Source organism: Encephalitozoon romaleae, chromosome II, assembly GCF_000280035.1.
Source record: "Encephalitozoon romaleae SJ-2008 chromosome II, complete sequence".
NCBI classification, from domain to species: Eukaryota; Fungi; Microsporidia; family Unikaryonidae; genus Encephalitozoon; species Encephalitozoon romaleae.
In genome coordinates this window covers 78975-101118 of record NC_024897.1, presented here as the reverse complement: position 1 = coordinate 101118, position 22144 = coordinate 78975, and the positions used below count along the sequence as shown (strand labels likewise).

Genomic DNA, 22144 nt, shown 5'->3' with positions numbered 1-22144 from the left:
AGTATCTGGTCTGTTTAAGGCTAGTTAACATTTTATTCTAACACGCATCTCTTCCAAAGATCACGCATATGCAGTCTCCCTTCAATATATACCTTTTTGTCCCATTGTCGATCACAAGATTCATGTACTCATCAAAACCAACTATCCTTCCCTTGTGCTTAACCCTGATGTCTTTTTCCCATATCTCCACATCAATGGACTTGGACAAAAAGTCGTACAGCTTCTCAAGAGGTAATATGCTTTTTAACTCCCCACCCATCCTCTAGTCAATCTTTTCATTTTTAACCACCCACCGATGAAGTGTTTCCAACACCCCTATGGAACGTAGAAAAACACCACCAGGAAAGGATAAATTCGAAGATTCCTCATACCCTTGCGTCGAGGATACTATTCAGAATCATTTGTTTAGTTAATCAATACCGCCACCATGCAGCAATTGCATTCTCACGAGACTAGGATGACGAGTAATGGCAGCAAGCCCAATGGAAGTCGAGATGTCTTACATCTCATTGATGATAGTCGCTCCCTTTGGAGCAAGGCTTTGCTGTGTTCCGACTAGTCTTTTTATTATAACGTTTTATTTTTATTTTTCTTTCATCATACAAACGACTCGTTGAATGTAGGGAATTTGTACTTCTCCGTCAGCAGCTTTTCCCCCTCAACTATTCCACTGAGCACTCTCTTTAGTTCATTTTCTGTCACTTCATACTTTTCCAATATGCATCTATTGACATATCCTGCTAATCTTCTTCTCCTCTCAACCACTGCTTCCTTCCTCGAGTTAAACACCACAAATTCAAGGAAGTCCTCGAAATGCAATCCCAGTGATGGGTTCTCCTCAACAATCGATGAGAGCTCGGAGCGCACAAACTCAAGGACCTCTTCAAGGAGAACAAATACCTTTTGCTCCCCTATGCTTTCGCTATCATTTCTTATTGCCTGTGCCTGCTCACAAGCTTTCTGTTCCATGATAAAATAGTACAGCTCGATATTGCTATCTATTATCTCCGAGTTCAGATCATTGATCCTCGATATTGCCATATCAATGTTTCCTTCCTCAATTGCATTTCTTATCCTGGTTCTATGGTTTAGAAACGAAGACACAGTGAAGGGTATCCCAACATCCTTTGCAAATTCGGTTGCCACATCCCCTAGTCCCTCATGCACTAGATAGTCAAGGACTAGTCTATTCAAGTCTACCACCTTCATACTAACCATGGTAAGCCATTCTTCCATCTTCTTCTCATAGGACTTTGACTTCATCTTGTCAAAACTCATCATCGGGGATAAATTGTTTACAGAGTTATCTTTACTACCCAGTCATCCAAGGACAGCTCATATCACCTGTTCATGCAAATACTATTACACACATGCTCATTGCTGACCCCTCGGAATGACCTGAAGCTAAAAAAACCCTTTGGGCTACTCTTCTTTGAATCCATAATAATCCACACTAAGCGTTCCAATTGTGCTCCTCCTAGATCATCAACACTAAGCCCTTCAATAAGCCTTTGAATATCACTTATAGACATGAAGAAAGAGCAGTTCTCCATTACATATCCAAAGAACCTATCCCTACCATACATATTGGCCATCTCACAGGCTTTAGACACACTAGTTTCCTTTGAATGGAACAGCCTACCAAGTAAGTGGAATATCGATATTGCTTCATTCCTTACAGAATATTTGCAAAACTCAACAGCATGTAGATTTCCGTCAACCACCAAGGCTTCCTCCTCACTTAAGTTATAGAACTTCAGGATCTTTCTGTTAGAAACTTTCCCAAACTTTACAATAACAGCATCCGGGAGGATCTTGCCAATGGAAAGCAATGTACGGGTTTCAATCACCAAGTTTTTCATTTTCACCAGTCTACTCCTGTGCTTAGACAAATACTCATAATCATCCAGATCGGTAAGACATATTGTATTCGGGACTGGGAGCATACCTCTGTATACTCCAACATCCTCAATGTATTCTATAGTTAGGCTTAGAGCATCTGCGGTCCTCCTTATGCTGTGAGTCTTTGATGATCCTGGAGGCCCGTAGACTACTACTACTGTAGTTCCCAGTTTTTGAAATGCGGTCCTCAGCTCCTTCTGCTTGGTTGGTGTAACAAAATCCATTATCGTGGGCCCTATCTCCATTCTGTATATCATGCCAATCATCCTTTGAAACAGGTTTTTGATTGAGGTACAAATTCAAGAACCAAGTTGTAAATAATGAGGCTTTTGGTGGTCTCGATGATCCTTGGTTTCAGAGCCTTCTGTAAGTCAGAAGATTCTTCTGCAAAGTCCACAGACAGCATCTTCAAGAAGTTTCTGGAGGTTGCTGTGAAGGACGAGCACAAAAGGCTCCTGCCCAGTAAGGACAGGAACCATGGAATGCCCCATACTCAAGGCCCAAGTCATCCTGCCCAAAGAAAAAAGACAGTGATAGTTTTGGAGGAAGATTCTGAAAAGAAAAGTATGATCTTGAATCCAAAGATGGGGCAGAAACTAGAAAGCATCTCTGATGAAGTTGAGAAGAAGAATACGGCGTCTACAAGCCACAAGCCTTTAAAAACAGCTTCTGAAGACACTCCAAAACCTGAAATCCAGCCAGACCTTACTTTTGAAACCCCTATATCTGCGTCGTTCCTCCTTAAACCGCTGGAACCGAAAAAGGAGATAGCCCTCACTCAGGCTGAAGTAAAAGAGATAAAAGAAGGATTAAAGGCTTTGGACAAGATTTCAAAGGATCTGGAGTCGTTGAAAGCCAGGTTCCAATCTGTATCCAAGAGAATCCTGGGGTCTGAAAAAGAGGAAAAGGGAGCAAAGCCTCCCACAGACCTTCTGAACTACAACTTCATAGAAGTCACAGAGACAGGGCAACCAGAAAAGAAATGATCGTTGGTTTATTTGCCAGCAATAAAGAATTCGACTTTATATATCCTTCAAACCCTAACAAAAAGTTAAATATCAAAAATGCAGTATGAGTGAAATACACCATCCTTCTCAAATATTCTTAAGTCACAAAGAGTAATTGCCTTGATTTCACAGAGACTCTGACATTTGGATCCGTCGGCCGTCGAGTAGTCACAAACAAGGAGCCCATTCTTCAGTGCTACAGAGACCTCTATGGCAACAAATCCCTCACCGTACATCAGGTCTATGAAGTGTGTCAGAAGTGCTACCATGTTCATTTCGTTAGACCCTTCAGATAGTTCAACTCTTCCTCCTCCTTTGGCTACTGTCGGGGCTTTCACTGCATAGCTCATCATTCCCTTTACGGCTGTTTCGTACAACAGAGGAAGACACGGGGCAGTGCAATGCATCTGGACATCTGCCAAGTGATCGAGAAACTCTACGGATTTCATTCCTTCTGCTTTGGGGTTCTTCGCAGCTCTATGATCGACGCTTTGCATCTGTATTGAGGGTTTACAGAATAGCCCTGAATGTCTAAAAGAAATGAACAGCAAATGAGTTACGATGTCTTTGCATTGGTATATACATCATTCATTAACAAGGTTGTCAAGGATGGGGTAGGAAAAGACAGAGAGAAGATGTTTAGGATCGGAGTCAGGATTGGAGAAAGGCTGGCCGATGACTTCTTCTTTACAGCAAGCCCGGGGAAACCTATGAGCCTAGCTGAAATATCAAAAGACGTGTCTGAGACCTTTTTTCCGCACTACTTCTCATTCCGCCCCACATACAACCAAGGGATTATTGCCTTGAAAAAGTTTCCGATGCTTCAGTACACAAGAAAGGAAAAGAAATGTTTAGAGATGATCTGTGGAATCCTAAAGGGGGTCTATAATCATGTATCGAAGGAAGACATCTGGTTTGAGGCCTCGGAGGATAGTGGGGAGTACTGTATAATAGTAAGAGATGCTGGGTGTGCTATGGATCCTGTTGTGATGAAGTTCAGCGATGACCTAGGTGAAAAGAATTAGATTAAATGTTCTAGGCCCCACGATATAGTTCATTCCAAATAAGGAATGTATTAGAAATACCCTGCGCCTAAACAACCCATGATTTTTGTCCTATATCTTGGAATGATAGTTGGGGAGATTTTTTCTGCACGCCGGAATAGAAACATCGAGATCGAGTTTGACGTGATTGAGAATAAGATCTGCAAGGGGTACCTCAAGCCCATCAACTGCAAGAACTCTAGCTTCAAGGCTGTTCTAGCATCTGACACGGGAAGTGTTTATCTATCAAACGAGAACCTTCCTGTAGATACGGAGACACATTTTTCGTTCAACATAAGTGAGCCGAAGGTGCTGTCTATGGTGCTGACACCGATTGTGATTGATGATAGCCAGCCACATACATTTGGAGAGATAGAGGTTGATTTCAGTACACAGTTTGACACGTTCAAGAAGGATGTTGCAAAGAAGGTTAGTGTGGAACCAGCGATGGCAGCCATGACGAAGCTGGACAATCTTTTGCATGAGCTCAACAGTGAATCTGAGTACCTTGCACATAGGATGGGGAGCATTGATTATGAGCATCGAAGGATGTTTTCTTTTGTGACTGTATTTTCTGTAGTAACTCTTGTTATATACTTCGGAGTGAATTCGTATGAGCTGTACTCTCTCAAGAAGTTTTTCCAGAAGAAGAAAATGATATGAGATTAAATGTTTGTTTTCTAGGTTTGATCTAGCAAGATGTTTCCTGGGCTGAGGTTTTTAAGATGTGGAAATAAACAATCCGATGGGAGGCGATGTCTATTCTCTAGACAGGGCCATGAAGAGTAAGAAGAAGAGGGGAGTTTCACAGGACGTAATTGAGGAGGCCGAGAGGGTTGAGGATCAGAATTATGAAAGAGCCAAGGGAGTAAGGATGCAACTTGATGAGACTGCCCTCAAACAAAAAGCAACGACTGAGGAGCTTATGAGGCAAGGGGAGACTCTGGAGAATGCAAGGAAGGCGGCGATTGGGATAAACACGAATGCCAGGAGAGGATCAGATATTACAGAGGACATTGAGAGGGAGGGGAGAGTGTTCAGCTGCGAGCTCCCGTGTGTACGTGCGATAAAGAGATGGTTCCGGGGAGACAGGGGAAATATTGATGACATTGTGAGTAAGAAGCAGGAGGAAGAGGGAGAAAGAGAGTATGTTCCTGAGCATGTGGAGTTTGAGGAAGGGGAAGAATACATCAAGGGGCAGAACAAGACCGATAGAGAGATGGTGGGGGTGTTAAACACTGTGAGGCAGATACGAGCAGAGGCAGATAAACAGAACAAAGAGGCAGTCAGACATAAGAGCATTGTGAACGATATATCTATGATTAACGAAAGGTCCTCCAAGGTGATCAAAGAAACTGACCAAGAGCTAAAGAAAGTGGAATGATAATAATTGAGAATAATTATTGGAGAGTGGGGTGCCTGGAATGGTATTGTTTTGAAATGACAAGATGCCCCAAATGGAAAAGGTTGTGATTATAGGAAGTGGGCCAGCAGCATACAATGCGGCACTGTACACGATGAGCAGAAGTCCACTACTATTTGAAGGGGGATACATAGGAAACAATGGTCCTGGAGGGCAGCTTACAACAACAACAGCGGTGGACAACTATCCTGGATTTCCTGATGGAATAGAAGGGCCCGTGCTTACTAGCCTGATGAAGGATCATGCAGTTTCACAGGGGCTTCGGGTGGCCAAAGAGACGATCTCTGACATAAGGAAGAGGGACGGGGTATTTGTGGTTGTCAGTGAGAAGGGGGAATACAGGGCCGAGGCTGTGATTGTTGCGACGGGAGCCTCGGCAAGACGGCTCTTTGTTCCTGGAACTGGGGATGATGAGTTTTGGCAAAAAGGTGTAAGTTCTTGTGCTGTGTGCGACGGGTTTATCTATATGAACAAGATAACCTGCGTAATTGGGGGAGGAGATGCAGCTATGGAAGAAGCACTCTATCTGTCAGGGATTGCTAAGAAAGTTTACATCATCCACAGGAGAAATACATTCCGCGCAAGAAATGATATGGTTAAAAAGGCCAAGGCAGCAGAAAACATTGAGATAATGACACCCTATGTCCTTGAGCGTGCCTCGGGGACCAAGAAGGTTGAGGAGATCAGCATCCGTAATGTTGAGACTGGGGAAGTAAAGATCATTCCGATGAACGGGGTGTTCTTTGGAATAGGGCATGACCCAAACACTTCGTTCTTGAAGAATATAAATGTGGACCTGGATCCTAATGGATACGTGGTTGTTAAGGACGAGGCCTGCACGAGTATTCCTGGGCTCTTTGCTGCCGGAGATGTTTGTGACAAGAGGTATCGTCAGGCGGTGACGGCAGCTGCTTCTGGCGCGATCTCCGGGATGAAAGCAATGGAGTTCTTGGACAAGAAATAAATGTTTTCGTTAACGGGAGTTTCTAGGATGAGGTATTATTGAAGAGGAATTTTGACCCCAGGATGGATGTAGAAGAGAATGCAGGGATCGAGCTGGAGAGCCCATCTGCTGTTATGGAGCATGCAAGAGACTTGTACATGTCGAAGGATTATCGAAACCTGGAGGTATTGTTTGGAAAGTGCTTGAAGAAGTCCTACAATCTGGATTTCTGGATGTTATACATTGAGTATGTTAAGAAAGTCAGTCAAAAGAAGTTCAAGCTTTATGAGGTGTATGAGTTTACATTAGGACAGTTTGAGAATTACTGGGACTCTTATGTACTGTACAAGGAGTATATTGAGGAGTTAGGAAAGATTGAGGATGAGCAGACAAGGATTGAGAAGATAAGGAATGGATACATGAGGGCGTTGCAGACACCCATGAATTCGCTAAGCGAGCTGTGGAAGGACTTTGAAAACTTTGAGCTTGAGCTCAACAAGATTACAGGGAAAAAGATAGTTAGTGACACTCTTCCTATATTCCAGAGCTCGTTTCAAAGATACCAGCAAATACAGCCACTTATAAGGAGTTGGAGCATCAAAAATGCAGCAAAGCTAATAAACCTAGAGATGGAGAACGAGGCGAAGCTTGGGGCAAGGGCCCATGAGTCTCGGATGCACTTTATACACAGCTACATTCTGGACTCGTTCTACTATGCAGATGAAGCCTATTTTTTTTATAGTGAATACCTGATTGGAATTGGACAAAAGGAAAGGGCAAAGAAAGTGATACAAAGAGGGATTGGGATGAATGATGGAATGTTTCTATCTTTGTATTACGGGTTTGTGATGGACGAAGAGAGTGTCTATGCAGATCTGAAAGGAAAGTACTGTGCAAAAGAGGGAGACGGCACCGAGAAGACTCTTAGCAGAGAAGGAGACCTGATAAGAATCAACCATTTGAACTATGTCCTAAAGAAAAGGGGCCTTGAGTCTTTCAGGAAATTGTTTATCGAGCTTGGAGGTGAAGGAATAGGCCCTCATGTATTCATATACTGTGCGTTTGTTGAGTACTATGCAACAGGGAGCCGGGCAACACCTTACAACATCTTTTCCTCTGGACTTCTGAAGCATCCCACCTCTACTTTGCTGAAAGAAGAGTTTTTCCTATTTCTACTCAAGATAGGGGATGAGGAGAATGCAAGAGCCCTGTTCAAGAGACTCGAGAAGACAAGTAGGATGTGGGATTCGATGATAGAATACGAGTTCATGGTTGGAAGCATGGAGTTGTTCAGGGAGCTTGTTGACCAAAAGATGGGCTCAATCAGAGACAACACAATTCTTCCCTCCCTTCCGGTGAAAGACCAAAGCATACAGATGGAAGGAATATTAGGAAAGTACCACTGCTTTCTTAGTTCGTTTAACTTCCTTGATCTGAAGATTAAAGATAACTCAAGGCTTCTAGACGAATTTGTAGAGAACCTTCCGAAGATAAGCCAGCAGAACAATGTGCTTTCTAACTTAAAGCCCGAGAAGATAATAGATCTCCTCAAATGTATTCAATGATTTAGCGGCAGGATTTATTTGAATTAAAAGACGTTGAAATGTTCTATCCAAATGTCTTTTTATTGAAGAGTTCCAGAGTGACTGCAGCTAAGAATGCAGGAATCGACTTCCCTGCAATCAGGTAGTTCTGGATTTCCGAAGCCCATGAGGCTGCAAATTCATTGTTAACAAGCTCCATGCTCCCAGACTTATACCGGAAGATGAAAACATCCTCACTATCAAAGGCATAGAGGGAATGGAAGATGATCTCTCCGTCTCGGAACTCCATTTTGTACCCGGTAAGGCCAGTGACATACTCTCTTATTGTTCTAAGATATTGGCGAAGCTCGTTGTTGGGGTCTTTTTCCTCACTGGCCTGGGCAATACTTTCAGTCCTTTCTTTACTCGCAGGGGTGTTTGGATTCATATTCTCTCCCTCGTAGATCCTATGGCCATCTTTGTCAGCTGCGTCTCTCAATCTCTTGTTTTCTTGCTCCAAGGATTCTATCTTCTTCAAGTGATGAGTTATTCCCGAGGACTCCCTAGCCATGGACAGTTCCTGCTCCTTTGAAGCCAGGGCTGATTGAAGATCTACTATCTGATGCCTCAGTGCAGTGTTTTCCTTTAGGGTCTCTGCAAACTTTCTGTATAGCTCTTCCATTACAAGGGCTTTTCCAGGCATTATCAAATTCAACAGCCGCAACCGCTTATTCAGAGTTGGATGAAAAAGGACTACATCAAGGACCTTTCCACAAAGTATCTTATATGCGACCACGAAAGAATAAGAAGGGAGTATCTTAAGTACAAGGCCAAAAACATAGATACATTGGAATACATTGATGACACCATGCTAATGATGTACGAACACGCATTCTTTTATAACTTCACCAAGATCAAGTTTTCCAGAAAAGATCTTCCAAAAGAAGTGAGTCCAAGGATATTTAGGACAGCTCTTGAAGAAGTGAAGAATAAGTATGCCCCTGAAAAGAATCCTGAGGACAAAGGTCTTGTATGCAACCTGTATTCGATTACAAACCCCCTTTCTCTCTAGCAACCATTTGAAAACAAAAAATTTGATCCCTCGTTATGCCGGAAGCAATAATGAGTGAGGAGGTGCTGAGCCGCACAACAATCCCAGCAACCTTTGTTTCTTTCAAAAGGGGGCAAAGAAGACTCCATCCAAGGTATGCCTTGCTGAAGATTAACAATGTGGCAAGTAAAGATGAAGCAAGCAAGTACATAGGAAATGGTGTTATTTGTTACAAAACGAGTAACAAGGGAAAAGTATATCCTGTCCATGGAGTAGTAACTAGAATACATGGAAATTCCGGGGCTGTCCGTGCTAGATTTGCAAGAAACCTGGACCCGAAGATGCTTGGGACCCACGTGTTTATCAAGCTCTATAAGGTCGAACTCGATGAGATATAAACCATTTTTATTCTACGACATTTTTATAATCCACTTTCGCTTAGACACCGAAGTACTTCTTAACCTTATCCTTTGTTTCCTGAGTCTTTATGACCACATAAGATATGGCTCTGTGCTTCCCTATCACCTTGACAAAGCCTTCATTTGCCAGCCTCCTTGTCTGCTTTGTAGATTGCCATTCTGTAATCCCTAGCCTGCTGGAAAGCCATGCTTTGCTTCTAAGATCCTCGGTATAAATTATAGAAAGAACTCTTCGGAAGAGAGCATTTGCATTGTCGGCTTTTGTGATGGATCCCAAACAATAAAAGCAGGAGAATGTTTCTTTAGATATTCTCTTGTCTTCATTACTGAAAAACCCACAACAAACGGTATGAAGCCAGTTTCCACATGAGCTGCAATGGATCATGTGTGGATCTCTTCCAATCAGCCGGCAATGGCATCTAATGTATCCTCTGATTCCCAAATACATCAAAGTTCATGCATGAAGGTAGGATTTCTTTCTAGAGTCAATAAATGTGTTTCAAACATTTATGATGCAAGAGGTGGAATAATATGATTGGGTGGAAAGTACATATCTGTGGTCGATGTGTTTTCCCGATGACATTGAAAATGGTTTTCATAACAACTGTTTTCTTGGGATCTCTTGCAGCATTCATCACAGGACTACGTAGAGACAAGATGTTAAAGATTGATGTAGGCTCTATCAAGGAAGCCTTTGTGAGTACAGGAAATGGGATTGTAGCATTTGGAAGGAAGACTGTGGAAGCATTTTCACCAGAGACTGGTCAAGGGACTGATCAAGACTCCAAGTAGTTGAATATATAATAGACCTGGATGTCTGATAATAAAGAGAGCCAAAAAAATTTGCCCTGAAATGGGTAAGTGAGCCTTCAAAGGAAGATTAACTTTAGGAATAAACCACCGAGGAGACCATAAGCGTAGGAAGACTGGTGCAAAGGCTGTCATTAGCCGCAAGAAGCGTAACAACAGGGCAGGGTCCCAACCAAGTGCAACGAAGATAGGGGAGAGGAGGGTTATGCCTGTTAGAGTGAGGGGTGGAAATAGGAAGCACAAGGCGCTGAGACTGGATGTCGGGCACTTCAGATTCATCACCACTGGAAAGATCCGGCCGGCAAAGCTTCTGCAAGTTGTGTACCACCCCAGTTCCAATGACCTTGTTCGTACCAATACATTAACGAAAAGCTCTGTTGTCAAGATATCTGCAGAGGGATTTAAGGAAGACATTAAGGCAGTAGCAAGTAACGTTGATCCTGAGTTGCATGAGAGTTTCGAGAAAGGCTACTTATACGCAATTATCACTTCAAGACCAGGACAAATTGGAGCAGCAACAGGACATGTGTTGCAAGGAGATGAGCTGAAATTCTATTCCGACAAATTCAACAAGAAGACAAAGGAAGTTCGGAAATAAACGGATTGAGTATTTTCTGGAAATATGATAATAACCCACTTTATTGTTCTAGTTTTTTTCTAGTTCCAATGCAAAAGAAGAGGAAAAGGGCGGTATTGGGATTCGAACCCAAGACCTCTTGCACCCTAAGCAAGCGTCATTCCACTAGACCATACCACCTCTCAAGGCCTTATCAAAAAGCCTCCACATAGAACCATCCCGCCTCTATCACTCCCAACAAATCAACATATTTATTTTCCAAGAGGGTTATATCTTTTGCTCTTGCTTACTTCCATGACCTTATTCTCTTGATTCTCATGGCTGGGCACATCTTCTTCTTTCGCCTCATTCTTAACCTCAAATGGGTCAAATACATCAAACTTGGTGTATTCGACATGAGGAGATGGAAATAACTTCCTGGAGGCCCCTAGAGAAATAACGCTGCCTCTAACCACAGCTAATGGTCGTGTTTGGACCTCACACACTCTTACAGGCAATCCATTGTAAACTTGGTACATTCTTCCACCAACCCTATAAAAAATCCTTCCGGTTTCATCAAAACAAGCAAAATCAACAGGCGAAGGCAAAAAAAGTCTTTCGGTTGACTTGAATAAATCAATCAGAATCAATTCCCGGCAAAAAACCGCAATAATGCCAAGGTGGCAGCACATTGCATGGACATCCGGAACAAGACAGTTGAACACCTCAGTTCCATCGAGTCCAAAGACTTGTAGAATCCCAGAAAAAACAACCACCATCTTCTCGGAAACAGATACCATCTTTGCTTCGATCTCTTTCTCCCACCTAGAAAACTTCCCGGTGTAGTATATCTTCTTCCCATCCCCAACTACAACATTGTCTTTGCAAAAGGATCCTAAGACACATCCACAGATTCTAGGCACCTCAATCTTTCTTCGAGAGATATCATGATAGATAACTTCCACCCTGTCAAAGCTTTCTCCCCTAATGCAAATCATGTATCCTTCGGAGTTGTAATATAGTAGGTTTTCTGCCTCTTCTTTTGGCATTGGACTACTCTCCTTTATCTTGCTCTTATCTCCCACCTCCTCTGAATACTCATCGGAATCAATCATCCTTTTTCTTTCTTCATTGTTACTCCATTCACTAGGCCCATACGACTCAGAAACCTTGAAGTACCTTCTTTTTTGAGCTCTCTTCCGTTCCTCGTCTCCCTTGTGCCTCTCTAAAAACCCCTCATCCACAACTTCCTCAACTCTTATTTTCTTCTCAGCAAGCTCGTCTTCTCTAAACACCACATCTTCCATCCCCCCATACCCGTTCTCAAGAACATTCTCAATAGAAGAAAACTTCTTTCCGTCAAACCATACCAATCTGTTTCTATCATCATCATATACAAACCTTCCTGGCACATGTATTTTCTTTATGATTTTCCTAGTGTTGAATTCAATGACATACACATCATTTCTACATTGTGCAAATAGAATCCCTCCGTTCATACTAAAGGTGTAACTATTTATTGGCTTCTCCACGGTCAGGTATGTGGCAAACGCATTCCGTGTTCTACAGTATAGCATATTTCTTTCACTTGCAAATATATAGTTCTTGTACCTAAGCTTTGGACTTCTGATATCATATGTTCTCTTGGAAGGATACACCGTTATTTTGTTCCGAAGATCTGCCACAAATACTTCTGTTCCATCGCTACATATCTGGGTCACAGGCCCAGGATGCTTCATACTTTTTATAAACCCGAACCTGCACTGGAAATCCTCTTCTGGAAACATCTCGTTCGATATCTCAGACCATAAAGACTCCCCGACACTCTTTGCTTCTCTCTTATCATTCTCTTCTGCCATTCCGTAAACATGGATTGTTCCATCCTCACTTCCACAATACACGAATCCGTCTAAATGGAAGATAGCTGTTACAGGTGCTTTCATTTCACACACCACCTTTTCCTTCAGATCAAGAAGGCATAATGCCACAACCGCACATCCATTTCCAACAAAGGCATATTCGCTACAGCATCCTATGACCGACCCTGCCCCATACTCCCTTCTGTGGAATACAGACAGTGTCAGAATATCCACTACAAGCAACTCGTTTTTTTCTAAGATTATCAAAAAATCATCATTCCTGCAGATCTCCATTCCAAGGACCTCATGCAGAAAATATTTCTTCAATGCACCTAGGTGTAGCCCTGCCTGTAGATGCACAATAGTCTAGCCAGGCTGAAGACCTTGATATTCAGCAACAAGAGTGCAGAAGTCTCAGATGCAATAGACTTATGCTTACATGACATCCTGGACCACTATGACCATTCGCAGATGATTGTTTTCACAAGGTTAATGGAAATGCTGCTGGACACAGATATGTCTCCTAAAGCATCAAAGGTGCTGAAGATTGTGGACCTAGTAAAGTTTCCCATTAAGAAGACCATAGAGTGACACAAATCCCTTGATGCTGTGAAAGAAAATAAACTTGCTCACCATTTATTCAACAAAGTGACGAGTCTTGCAATATCTTCCTCGAGGATGTCAGTCTTCAAGCAAGCCCTCAGTGAAGGACATGGATTGTGATTGAATCCAATGATTATTCCGTTCTCGAGGAGTTCACTTCTTATGTCTAAGACCTCCTTCAGTAATGCTTCCTTGGACATAGATCTCCTTATTTCTTTCTTCTTCACTACGATTATTATAGGTGATAAGAGATGAGATATGATCTCATATGTCTTAGATCTAAAGCTTGTGTGGAAGGCTTTCACTTTATCTCTCAGCTCCTCATGTTCAAAGTCTCTTTTGATGTTGAGTATGCCGGCCTTGGCCATACCTCCAGGCATGGATGCAGAAAAACAATAAGAGGATCCAGACAGCTTCTGGTAGTCAACAGTATAGTAAGTTCCTGTTGAAAATGCTCCTGTGCTGCAAAGTCCTCCAGATAGAGATCCAATAACAATGTCGATCTCTCTAAGGCTTATGCCATTCATTCCGCACACACCCCTTTTGTTCAGAAGAGGGATGGAGTACGATTCATCCAGGATGATCCTGAAATTGTATTTGTCCCTGAGTTTCAGTATCATTCTTATATCCACAATCCTTCCTGTGTTCCTCGACAGCCCTTCAACAATAACAAAGTTCCTGACACTTGGCTTTGTGAAGTACTCGAGCTTTATCTTCAGATCGGAGACACTCCCAAACTCAATGTTCTTTGACTTCGAAAGCCCAATTCCTCTGAGGATGGCTTCATTGCTATCCTCATGGTAAAACACAATGTCTTGCTGCTTACAAAAGCATGCAATGATGCTGTTTACGGCGGTGAAGCTGTTGGGATAAACAATGGATGCCTCGGCACCAAGCTCCTTGCTAATGGTCTCTTCAAGATCCAAATGGATGTCTAGAGTCCCGTAGAATCCTCGAGGGCCACAAGTTCCAACTCCATACTTTCTTATGACCTCTATAATCTCTTCTTTATTTTCCATTGACAACCCAAATACATCGAAGTTTGCCAAGTCAATCATCCCCTCCCTGTAGATGCTAGGTAGCATCACGTCACTGGGAACATTTTTTACCAAGTCGTCTGGATCAAATTCCTCCACAAGTTTGTCAATTACACTTTGTGGGAAGATAATGATATCCTTTCTTGAACGGTACCTGAACTTAACCACCAAGTAAATAACAAATGTCTCAATAATTATCTTCAGAATGTCTTTCCAGTACGAGACAATTAAGCCGCCTATAGTAAAAATTGGCTCCATCAAGATTCAAACTTCTCTGGTTTGTTTTGCTTTAAAATAATATATGTCAAAGAGATTTATTTGTTCTTCTTTGCAAAACTTGTCTTGGAAGAACAGTAAAGCCCAATGCCAAGGGCCAACACACCGAACACACTGTATTTAAGAAGACTACGGGAGTTTGGTGGATAGAGAGGAAGGCTGTTTTTCTGATATAAGGCGTAGGTGTCCATTGCTGCAGAAATAAAGTTGTCCTCTGTAAGCTTAACCTTCTTGTGACGGAATAGGTTTGCCCAGGGCTCAAATACGATCAATGCTGGTGTAGATAGCTTCGGGAGTAGTGTTGGAATGAACAGCGGATATTCATCAATCTCCATGGTAGCAAATATCATGTCTGTGTATGGAACTCCTAAGTGTCTATCTGTGCTAAACTCATTCATCTTTCCTACAAACTCTTCTCCCCTTGTTAGAAGTATCATCACCGGCTTAAGTCCATGGAATATGGAGTAGAAGTTGCGATTGTCGACCTTTGTCAAGTACTTGTAGTGTGTATGGAATATCCAGTCTGTTATCTTTACTTCATCTCCAAAGGTATCCGTGTATCTGTAGAAGATCCCATTCTTGTACACGGAAAGGACCACAACATCCTCATGGTTTGGACTGGTGGATGCATCGGATCCAGTACCCAGGGCCTTAGGGAATATAGATGCCTTTTCAAACAAGGCTTGGTCATCAGATCTATATATACGAGCCCTAAACTTGTACATATGTGCCATCCTCTGGAAATATGCATTGGCTAAAGCAACGTTCTTGTGGAACACAACATAAATAGGCTCTCCGGGTTCAAGATTGGATGCTAGATCATTGAACTTTTCAAAAGTTAGATTGCTGAATGATGGCTCAATGAGCTTGTCGCAGAATTCAATTAAGCTAAGCACACTAGGCTCCCTCTCCTTCTCAATAAAAGGTACCACCAGTCCATTGAAGATCCCGGATATCGAAGGATACGATCTAATGTCGTATCTGTTAACAAACTCTGCAGATTCAGCACTGTCAATCTCTCCGATGTTCAGCTTCCCATCATATATCTTCGCAAGCTCTTTAAATATCTCTCTGTACTTGTCATCCTCTCTGGAGTAAAACAGAACTACATAAGGCCCGTCAAATCCGCTTAGGAAGTCGCTCTTAGTCAGCTTCCTAACCGTTGCCTCCTTCTGTGCACTATGCCCATCAAACACACTCTTTTCAATTCCGGTATGTCGCATAATAAATTCAACTATTGCATCATAGCCATGTCCTCCCTCCAGTCTCCCCAAGACCTCCCCATCCTTAGATAGCTCGAGTGTTGGGTAACTCTTGATGTTTGGACAAGAACATTTGTCGCAATCAGCACTTCTAATCTTTAGGTTTGCCCCATGTCTATCTATCTTGTTACTGATCTCCTCAATAACAGGTGCTATGCTTTGGCATGAAGGGCACCATTGGGTAAAGTACTTGGTAAGGGCATATCCTTCATCAATGGGCTTGCACTGCTCCATTATCTCTGCAAAGCTGCCCAACAGATATAGAAGCAGCATCATGTTGTTTATTAGAGCAATGTCCTTTATACAAAAAAGTATAAACACTTTAAAACATCGTTTCATAACAGCTTGGAATGTATGTCCATAATATCATTTATTCAAAACAAACCCTGTCAATTATCAAAATAAAAATTCTCAATATTACAACTCTTCGAGTTTCCTAGGCTGCCTCCTAGGGTGCTTGCAACAACATCAGAAATCTCAGTATCATCCTCAGAACTTACATATTCATCTCTCTTCTGCTTGTATGCTTCAATAGCCTTCTTGAGGACAGTCGTCTTGTCAAGTGCTTTGATGGCATTCCAAAACGATGTGTTCTCAACATTGAGGAAAGCTATCTTTACTGCAAGCTCGTTGTCAGCATTGTGGCTTTCCCATTTGCTCTTCCCAAAGGATGTGTCGTCAAAGTCGTCCATAAACACCGAAAACCTCGACTTGAATTCATCATCAATCTTCTCATAATTTATATTCTCAATGTTGACTTGAATCTTGCATTTCTTCAGAATCCCCCTATTAGTCCACTGTATCGTGATTGTTGAGGGTGCTCCTGAGACATGCCTCCTCTTTTCAATGTCGCTAGGAAATCTGTCCTCCTTCACAACCCTCTTGTTCCTGCTCTGCTTGTTGATCGTTCTATACGAGTCAACAGCCCTTTGGATAAGCCCCTTCTTTCCATATAGAAGCACTGGATTCAATGAAACAAACTGCCATGCAAGCCGGTTACATTCAGTCTCAAACCCCCATCTATTTCCAGTGTACATTTCGTATGGAAGATTTGCCCTTGGATACACACAGTTGTCTGCCTTGAACTTTTCATTCAGCTTGCTGATATCAACACTATCGAGGTCAAACCTTACACAAAACTCATTGTCCTCGAGATCCGCCTTAGGCATTGCATCCCTTGCAGATTCACTCACCTTTGTCACATACTTAAAGCATAGCCTCTCTTCTCCATCTACAAACCTCACATAAGGAGGTGATGCAGGAAGATTCACTATCTTCCTATTCGAAGGCCTTTTGTTCTCATCGTTCTTCTTTTTCTTCCTTTTCTCCTTCTTCTTCCGTCCATATCGGAGTCTCATCTCCTCTTCTCCTCTATATTGCATCTGTCCATCGGATTGATAAAACTCATCTTCAACAAAGTTCCGGAGTTTAAGGGAGTTTGCCTCGTTCTCCTCATATTCCTTCTCCCCAAGATCGTCGCTATCTTCTTGGAACTGATAAATTAACTCTTGCCCACTGACAATCCCATCATACTCAGCCCTCTCTCCTGCCATCACCCCTTCTTTCCTTCTTCTTTTTATATTTTATCACCAGGGTGCAAAAGGGTAAAAGGAGAGATCCTTTGCCTCTCTTCAAACAGAGCAGAAGTTCAAAGACACACAGCCCCATTGCTCTGCGCCATCCAAATCTGTCTTCTTCCATTCCTGAGATCATTCTTCATCTTCCGCCACTCCCCCTTATTCCAATGCAGGAAAATTATAATCAAACTTTCATAATTCATCTCTACTTTCAGACTTCAGCCTAAAGAGCTTGTTTCTTACTTCAAGCCTTTCTATCTTGTTTCTAAGCTCCTTTGCCTTGACCAGAAGCCCAAGATATTTCTCATCACGGCTCCTAACATCCTTCTCCAATTCCTTCACCTTGGCCCCATCACATTCTCTGTAGAACTCTATCCTCTTCATATAGTACTCCTCCATTTCTATCATCCGGCTATTTATCTTATCTTTTACTTCAAGTAAGGACTTATACTTGCGGGCTGTTGTTTCTTCTATTTCCTCAGAGTCCAAAAGCCCCTTTATTATCTCTTCAAGAAGTAGAATCTCGTGGCAGAAGTACCTCATACCCAAGGGTTAACTATCCCTAATAAGACCGTGGCTCTCCACCCAAGAGATTTTTGTAGTATCCCCATCAAATATCTACTACCGAGGAGTATCCATCAAATATCCCAATAAAAAATATCTGAAGACTGGGGGAGATGCTTGATATAGGAAATCCATCTGGCATCATTGATAAGTTCAAATCATATAGATCAGTGAGGATATTCATGCCGGACATGCCTGCAAGCTTCTGTGCAGCCAAAATAATCACAGAAATCCTCCACAAGGAACTTATCAGATTCGAAGTAGATTTCCACCCAGAAAAACCCAGGTTTCACTCAGATTCAGATCTCCATTTGTTTATCGACCTAGACCCAGGAGAGTGCAAGAACGCCCTTTTGATTTGTGGACAAAAGAACTCATCGATTCAGGGATCTTTGTTTACCTGCACCTGTCCGTCTAAGTGGCTCCATTCGTGTATATTAGCATATTCCCTAGCAAAGGCCATGAACTACATCACCAATGATATCTTGTGGCCTATAATTACATGCTTTGGCTTCTATAAAATGTTTACAAAGAATACCATGCCTATCGATGACCTAATGAGTGAACCCAGATTCCCAGACGATGTATGTGGTGGGTGTAAGGAATTACATGAAGACATAGTGCTTGAAATTCAGAAGGCAGGGGTTTTGACGGACATAGACGGTCTATACCACATCGAAAGACCCTGCATTTCTTTCTTGAACTTTACTTCTCTGTTCTCTGCTCTCCAGAACGACATCCCATTCGTTGTTGACAGGAAGATCCATTATAAAAAGGACAAGAAGGCAGAGTGCCAAAGAATCCATGAATATCTTGCAAGGAAGGGGATCTCCAAAGAAGTCTCATGTGAATTATATGCAAACCTTGGATACAACACAAAGATGGCAATAGAATCATACTTCCGAAGAAGCAAGTGCTTTGTAAAGAAAATAGGATATGATGTTGAATTATCGTCCACAGAGAGCTTCTTCTTGGTTTGCTATAACTTGCTAAAGGGCTCCAGAGTAGATGCCTTTCTATGCTTGTCAGGAAAGGTGGTTCCAGGGATAAAAAAAAGCATCAAGATCCATCATGAACTCATTTGGATATTCAGGGACTGCATTGCAAATCTTCGGAGGCTTGGAAAAACTTTGCTCTTCAGAATTAATGTCTCGGGAGTCCTGAAAGATATGGCTGTAGGAGTTCTACTCCATCTATATGAGCATTATTTTGAGATATATATAAGAAGGAGACATAACAATTCTTACAGCCAAATGATCATTCTCCAAGGATGTCTTGAGAACAAGCTTGTTCTGGCAACCAACGATTCTTTCATTTTTTCTGAGCTCAGCCATGTGAAAGAAAGGATTGGGGAGTACATTGTAATGGACAGGGATGAGTTGTTTACGATTATTGCCAAGCTAAAGACAAAGACTCGGCTAGAGCCATCCATAGGTGTTTAATTAAAATATTTAGTTTTAGCTGAATAGAAATTCTAGATGAGTCCAAGGGTAAGATGAGGATTGAGAAGTGTTGGTTCTGCTCGTCAAACATATATCAAGGACACGGGACTGTCTATGTCAGAAACGATGCAAAGGTCTTTAGATTCTGTAGGTCTAAGTGCAGGAAGTTCTTTGAAAGGCGTGTGAATCCAAGAAGAGTGAAATGGACAAAGATAGCAAGGAAGATGGCTAACAAGGAGCTCTGCAATGACACAGTCCTGACATTTGAGCGCCGCCTGAACGAGCCTCGAATATATGACCGTGGTGTGGTGGAAAAGACACTCTCTACTATTCCAAAGATACTTGAAATAAGAAAGAGAAGAGAAGACTTCTTTATCAAAGATAGAATTCTCACTGGGCAGGAAATGACGAAGGAAAGTGATCTGAAGTACATCGAAAGGCATGCTAATTTACTTGAGGAGGAAATATCCAGTGAAAAACATGTTGCTAAGACTAAGAAGAAAGAACCTCAGGTTAATTAAGAAAAGCTCAGACTTCTAAAGAAAAGGTTATCGAAAAAAGCAAAGATAAATAAATTGACCTTTTACTCAAGCCATAATGCCTCTCTCAATGACAAATATCCCATCAAGAAATACCCTACTATCACGATTCTTTGCCTTGCATTCATTAGAAATTGTCCCTGCACTTTGAGAGACATCAGGAAGGGATGGCCCTTCAATAACTATTGTGTCTTTTCTCTCATCAAGTCTAACCCTTGCAACGCCACGCATTTTGAATATCTTGACACTCTTCTCTCCAAGAAAGTTCTTCACAAGGAGAATCTTCCCTCCATCCTTCACCTCCATATTAATGGAGAAATGGTTGTATGCAGCCTTCAGTGTATATGCAAACCCAACGGTGACAGCCTTGATAGCATTCCTCAGTAAGGATTCTACAGTTATTGCAAGAGCTGCTGCCTTCCTCTTTCCATTCCAAAGCCTAATCCGAATGTTTCCTTCATAAATATCAAATGTTAGAGGATGGCGAGTGCAATCCTCTACTATGCTTCCCTTCGGCCCCTCAAACGTAAAGACCTTTCCTTCTTGGCTTACAGTGCAGTTTTCTGGAACCTTTACTGTTCTTGTGACCAAAATCTTCATCAGGGATAAAATTTTATATTATTATTTAAGATGACATTCTCAAAATAAATATGAAGGGTATTAAAGTACTAATCGTGATGATACTACTCTTCCAAACATCAGTCTGGTCATCTAATAAGGGTGGCGAAAATCCTGAAGTAATAAATACTCAACCTAGCTCTCAGGGTAATAATGAAGAGGACGGTGGTGATACTGTGGTTGATGCAGGATTTACAATATCTAAAAACACTGAATTTACTGTACGTAATGAGGGTGATAGCTTAGAAGCCCATTACACTAGTAATACGACGACGAGTGTTGATTGCAGTGATTGCGTTGATTGCCTTAGTAGCGTTGCTGGGACAGTAAATAACTGCGCTTCTTTCACCTGTTGTAGCATACAATGATGTTAATAAATGTGATCTAACAAAGTGCATGATGTTGATTTAAATTTCATTCATAGTCTTCTATAAAATTAAGTTATGGTATTAGGGCTCAGGCCCTCGATGGAATTGAATATAAATAATAAGAATACAAAGATCTGGCTTGCAAAGGTTCCTCTATTTTTGGCAGAAAGGATATTGAGCCGGAATGAGGAGACTGTGGTTGGGGAGCTTGACATAACAAAAGCAACACCTACCGAGCCGGCAGTGTTGAATTTGAAGCTATCGAAGGAGTTTTGTGAAGGCGGGTTCCCATCTTCGTTTGATGTAAAGATAAAGGCTAGAGACAACAACATGTATGTTGTTAAGGCACATGAAAACAATGCAGATGTTGAAGGGATGATCAACAATGAGTGCTACATAACACCTGAGATTAATGAGGAGTATCTGAAGTACAAGAAGGATGCAGGATTTAAGAGCAGTGCAAAGAAAGGAGATGTACAGGTCATTGATTATCTTAAAGAAGGTAAGAGAGGCGAGAAGTTTGGAAGCCTTAGGGAGCTTGAGTATCTTGCTCGAAAGAGAAAGAAGATGCTGATGGATAAGAAGAGGGAGAGACTTGGAAAGAATGAGGTGATAGATATGGTCTTCAAGGCGTTTGAGAAGTATCCATCGTGGACTGTAAAGGACCTGGCTGATTTCTGTGGGCAACCTGTTGCATTTATCCAAGAGATTGTCTCTGACATCTGTGTGCTGAATAAGAAGGATCTTAAAAACACATATGAGCTGAGACCTGAGTACAAGCAATGAGTAGCCCATAGGAAGTATGATTTGTGCAAGAAAATTTTTCACCCCAAAATGGTAGGTGGAGACTTTAATTTTTAGGGTAGTGTGAAGAATAAGATAGTCAAGAGAGCGGCTCGGACGATAGCAGAGAAGTATTTCCAGAGGCTTGACAACACCTTTGATCACAATCTGCTTGTTGTGCAAGATGTTGCGGTTGTTGAATCAAAGAAGCTGAAGAATGAGATTGCAGGATATCTTACGTCACTTTATAAGAAGATTCTGAAGGGGACATACAACAGGGTTTACATCAAGAGCCATGAGGAAGAAAGAGAGAGAAAGGAGAATGTGATTCCAAAGGAGTCCATGCTTGATGTTGACTGTGTCGAGGTTGATAAAGTGACGATGGATATGATAAAGAGATATGGATATGAGGGGAACTTCAAGATCTATGGGATGTGAGGAGGGAAGTTAGAATAATAAATTATTCTTTCATTTCTATGTCTTTGTTTATTTTGGTGTGCCTCTACTAGGGAGAAGAAACATGTTACCTTGAGACCCTG

The 22144-nt window shown here is 41.9% G+C and overlaps 25 protein-coding genes and 1 non-coding gene across 26 annotated transcripts; 13 read left to right on the top strand and 13 right to left on the bottom strand.

The window, feature by feature from the left end:
* Positions 1 to 37: 37 nt before the first annotated feature.
* Positions 38 to 259, bottom strand: EROM_020930 (small nuclear ribonucleoprotein E; the record flags this gene model as incomplete). Its single annotated transcript, XM_009265790.1, has 1 exon — positions 38 to 259. One exon carries the CDS (start codon positions 257 to 259, stop codon positions 38 to 40), a length of 222 nt encoding a protein of 73 aa, XP_009264065.1.
* Positions 260 to 597: 338 nt separating this feature from the next.
* Positions 598 to 1278, bottom strand: EROM_020920 (hypothetical protein; the record flags this gene model as incomplete). The annotated part of the gene is made up of 1 exon (XM_009265789.1): positions 598 to 1278. The coding sequence occupies one exon, from the start codon at positions 1276 to 1278 to the stop codon at positions 598 to 600; it is 681 nt and encodes a 226-aa protein (XP_009264064.1).
* Positions 1279 to 1340: 62 nt separating this feature from the next.
* EROM_020910 (hypothetical protein) lies at positions 1341 to 2126 on the bottom strand (the record flags this gene model as incomplete). The annotated part of the gene is made up of 1 exon (XM_009265788.1): positions 1341 to 2126. One exon carries the CDS (start codon positions 2124 to 2126, stop codon positions 1341 to 1343), a length of 786 nt encoding a protein of 261 aa, XP_009264063.1.
* Positions 2127 to 2222: 96 nt separating this feature from the next.
* On the top strand, positions 2223 to 2888 carry EROM_020900 (hypothetical protein; the record flags this gene model as incomplete). The annotated part of the gene is made up of 1 exon (XM_009265787.1): positions 2223 to 2888. The coding sequence occupies one exon, from the start codon at positions 2223 to 2225 to the stop codon at positions 2886 to 2888; it is 666 nt and encodes a 221-aa protein (XP_009264062.1).
* A 65-nt stretch (positions 2889 to 2953) lies between these two features.
* Positions 2954 to 3406, bottom strand: EROM_020890 (hypothetical protein; the record flags this gene model as incomplete). The annotated part of the gene is made up of 1 exon (XM_009265786.1): positions 2954 to 3406. The coding sequence occupies one exon, from the start codon at positions 3404 to 3406 to the stop codon at positions 2954 to 2956; it is 453 nt and encodes a 150-aa protein (XP_009264061.1).
* A 30-nt stretch (positions 3407 to 3436) lies between these two features.
* On the top strand, positions 3437 to 3934 carry EROM_020880 (hypothetical protein; the record flags this gene model as incomplete). The annotated part of the gene is made up of 1 exon (XM_009265785.1): positions 3437 to 3934. One exon carries the CDS (start codon positions 3437 to 3439, stop codon positions 3932 to 3934), a length of 498 nt encoding a protein of 165 aa, XP_009264060.1.
* A 78-nt stretch (positions 3935 to 4012) lies between these two features.
* EROM_020870 (putative membrane integral protein) lies at positions 4013 to 4615 on the top strand (the record flags this gene model as incomplete). Its single annotated transcript, XM_009265784.1, has 1 exon — positions 4013 to 4615. One exon carries the CDS (start codon positions 4013 to 4015, stop codon positions 4613 to 4615), a length of 603 nt encoding a protein of 200 aa, XP_009264059.1.
* An 82-nt stretch (positions 4616 to 4697) lies between these two features.
* Positions 4698 to 5336, top strand: EROM_020860 (hypothetical protein; the record flags this gene model as incomplete). The annotated part of the gene is made up of 1 exon (XM_009265783.1): positions 4698 to 5336. One exon carries the CDS (start codon positions 4698 to 4700, stop codon positions 5334 to 5336), a length of 639 nt encoding a protein of 212 aa, XP_009264058.1.
* A 73-nt stretch (positions 5337 to 5409) lies between these two features.
* On the top strand, positions 5410 to 6339 carry EROM_020850 (thioredoxin reductase; the record flags this gene model as incomplete). Its single annotated transcript, XM_009265782.1, has 1 exon — positions 5410 to 6339. One exon carries the CDS (start codon positions 5410 to 5412, stop codon positions 6337 to 6339), a length of 930 nt encoding a protein of 309 aa, XP_009264057.1.
* A 62-nt stretch (positions 6340 to 6401) lies between these two features.
* EROM_020840 (pre-mRNA 3'-end processing cleavage and polyadenylation factor) lies at positions 6402 to 7883 on the top strand (the record flags this gene model as incomplete). The annotated part of the gene is made up of 1 exon (XM_009265781.1): positions 6402 to 7883. The coding sequence occupies one exon, from the start codon at positions 6402 to 6404 to the stop codon at positions 7881 to 7883; it is 1482 nt and encodes a 493-aa protein (XP_009264056.1).
* A 43-nt stretch (positions 7884 to 7926) lies between these two features.
* Positions 7927 to 8523, bottom strand: EROM_020830 (putative MAD domain-containing protein; the record flags this gene model as incomplete). The annotated part of the gene is made up of 1 exon (XM_009265780.1): positions 7927 to 8523. The coding sequence occupies one exon, from the start codon at positions 8521 to 8523 to the stop codon at positions 7927 to 7929; it is 597 nt and encodes a 198-aa protein (XP_009264055.1).
* A 60-nt stretch (positions 8524 to 8583) lies between these two features.
* On the top strand, positions 8584 to 8913 carry EROM_020820 (hypothetical protein; the record flags this gene model as incomplete). Its single annotated transcript, XM_009265779.1, has 1 exon — positions 8584 to 8913. The coding sequence occupies one exon, from the start codon at positions 8584 to 8586 to the stop codon at positions 8911 to 8913; it is 330 nt and encodes a 109-aa protein (XP_009264054.1).
* A 35-nt stretch (positions 8914 to 8948) lies between these two features.
* Positions 8949 to 9290, top strand: EROM_020810 (60S ribosomal protein L35A; the record flags this gene model as incomplete). Its single annotated transcript, XM_009265778.1, has 1 exon — positions 8949 to 9290. One exon carries the CDS (start codon positions 8949 to 8951, stop codon positions 9288 to 9290), a length of 342 nt encoding a protein of 113 aa, XP_009264053.1.
* A 40-nt stretch (positions 9291 to 9330) lies between these two features.
* On the bottom strand, positions 9331 to 9759 carry EROM_020800 (hypothetical protein; the record flags this gene model as incomplete). The annotated part of the gene is made up of 1 exon (XM_009265777.1): positions 9331 to 9759. One exon carries the CDS (start codon positions 9757 to 9759, stop codon positions 9331 to 9333), a length of 429 nt encoding a protein of 142 aa, XP_009264052.1.
* A 405-nt stretch (positions 9760 to 10164) lies between these two features.
* EROM_020790 (40S ribosomal protein S8) lies at positions 10165 to 10719 on the top strand (the record flags this gene model as incomplete). Its single annotated transcript, XM_009265776.1, has 2 exons — positions 10165 to 10168; positions 10202 to 10719. The coding sequence occupies 2 exons, from the start codon at positions 10165 to 10167 to the stop codon at positions 10717 to 10719; spliced, it is 522 nt and encodes a 173-aa protein (XP_009264051.1).
* Positions 10720 to 10806: 87 nt separating this feature from the next.
* On the bottom strand, positions 10807 to 10878 carry EROM_020815. The gene has a single exon. It is a non-coding gene; the product is annotated as a tRNA-Pro (tRNA).
* Positions 10879 to 10949: 71 nt separating this feature from the next.
* On the bottom strand, positions 10950 to 12830 carry EROM_020780 (hypothetical protein; the record flags this gene model as incomplete). The annotated part of the gene is made up of 1 exon (XM_009265775.1): positions 10950 to 12830. The coding sequence occupies one exon, from the start codon at positions 12828 to 12830 to the stop codon at positions 10950 to 10952; it is 1881 nt and encodes a 626-aa protein (XP_009264050.1).
* A 335-nt stretch (positions 12831 to 13165) lies between these two features.
* Positions 13166 to 14434, bottom strand: EROM_020770 (serine palmitoyltransferase subunit 1; the record flags this gene model as incomplete). Its single annotated transcript, XM_009265774.1, has 1 exon — positions 13166 to 14434. One exon carries the CDS (start codon positions 14432 to 14434, stop codon positions 13166 to 13168), a length of 1269 nt encoding a protein of 422 aa, XP_009264049.1.
* A 56-nt stretch (positions 14435 to 14490) lies between these two features.
* On the bottom strand, positions 14491 to 15990 carry EROM_020760 (protein disulfide isomerase; the record flags this gene model as incomplete). The annotated part of the gene is made up of 1 exon (XM_009265773.1): positions 14491 to 15990. The coding sequence occupies one exon, from the start codon at positions 15988 to 15990 to the stop codon at positions 14491 to 14493; it is 1500 nt and encodes a 499-aa protein (XP_009264048.1).
* Positions 15991 to 16103: 113 nt separating this feature from the next.
* On the bottom strand, positions 16104 to 17267 carry EROM_020750 (hypothetical protein; the record flags this gene model as incomplete). The annotated part of the gene is made up of 1 exon (XM_009265772.1): positions 16104 to 17267. One exon carries the CDS (start codon positions 17265 to 17267, stop codon positions 16104 to 16106), a length of 1164 nt encoding a protein of 387 aa, XP_009264047.1.
* Positions 17268 to 17483: 216 nt separating this feature from the next.
* Positions 17484 to 17834, bottom strand: EROM_020740 (hypothetical protein; the record flags this gene model as incomplete). The annotated part of the gene is made up of 1 exon (XM_009265771.1): positions 17484 to 17834. The coding sequence occupies one exon, from the start codon at positions 17832 to 17834 to the stop codon at positions 17484 to 17486; it is 351 nt and encodes a 116-aa protein (XP_009264046.1).
* Positions 17835 to 17968: 134 nt separating this feature from the next.
* On the top strand, positions 17969 to 19297 carry EROM_020730 (hypothetical protein; the record flags this gene model as incomplete). Its single annotated transcript, XM_009265770.1, has 1 exon — positions 17969 to 19297. One exon carries the CDS (start codon positions 17969 to 17971, stop codon positions 19295 to 19297), a length of 1329 nt encoding a protein of 442 aa, XP_009264045.1.
* A 53-nt stretch (positions 19298 to 19350) lies between these two features.
* EROM_020720 (60S ribosomal protein L2) lies at positions 19351 to 19818 on the top strand (the record flags this gene model as incomplete). Its single annotated transcript, XM_009265769.1, has 1 exon — positions 19351 to 19818. One exon carries the CDS (start codon positions 19351 to 19353, stop codon positions 19816 to 19818), a length of 468 nt encoding a protein of 155 aa, XP_009264044.1.
* A 66-nt stretch (positions 19819 to 19884) lies between these two features.
* EROM_020710 (60S ribosomal protein L9) lies at positions 19885 to 20436 on the bottom strand (the record flags this gene model as incomplete). The annotated part of the gene is made up of 1 exon (XM_009265768.1): positions 19885 to 20436. The coding sequence occupies one exon, from the start codon at positions 20434 to 20436 to the stop codon at positions 19885 to 19887; it is 552 nt and encodes a 183-aa protein (XP_009264043.1).
* Positions 20437 to 20921: 485 nt separating this feature from the next.
* EROM_020700 (transcription initiation factor TFIIF subunit beta) lies at positions 20922 to 21608 on the top strand (the record flags this gene model as incomplete). Its single annotated transcript, XM_009265767.1, has 1 exon — positions 20922 to 21608. The coding sequence occupies one exon, from the start codon at positions 20922 to 20924 to the stop codon at positions 21606 to 21608; it is 687 nt and encodes a 228-aa protein (XP_009264042.1).
* A 48-nt stretch (positions 21609 to 21656) lies between these two features.
* EROM_020690 (40S ribosomal protein S17) lies at positions 21657 to 22043 on the top strand (the record flags this gene model as incomplete). The annotated part of the gene is made up of 2 exons (XM_009265766.1): positions 21657 to 21659; positions 21684 to 22043. 2 exons carry the CDS (start codon positions 21657 to 21659, stop codon positions 22041 to 22043), a joined length of 363 nt encoding a protein of 120 aa, XP_009264041.1.
* Positions 22044 to 22144: the final 101 nt, after the last annotated feature.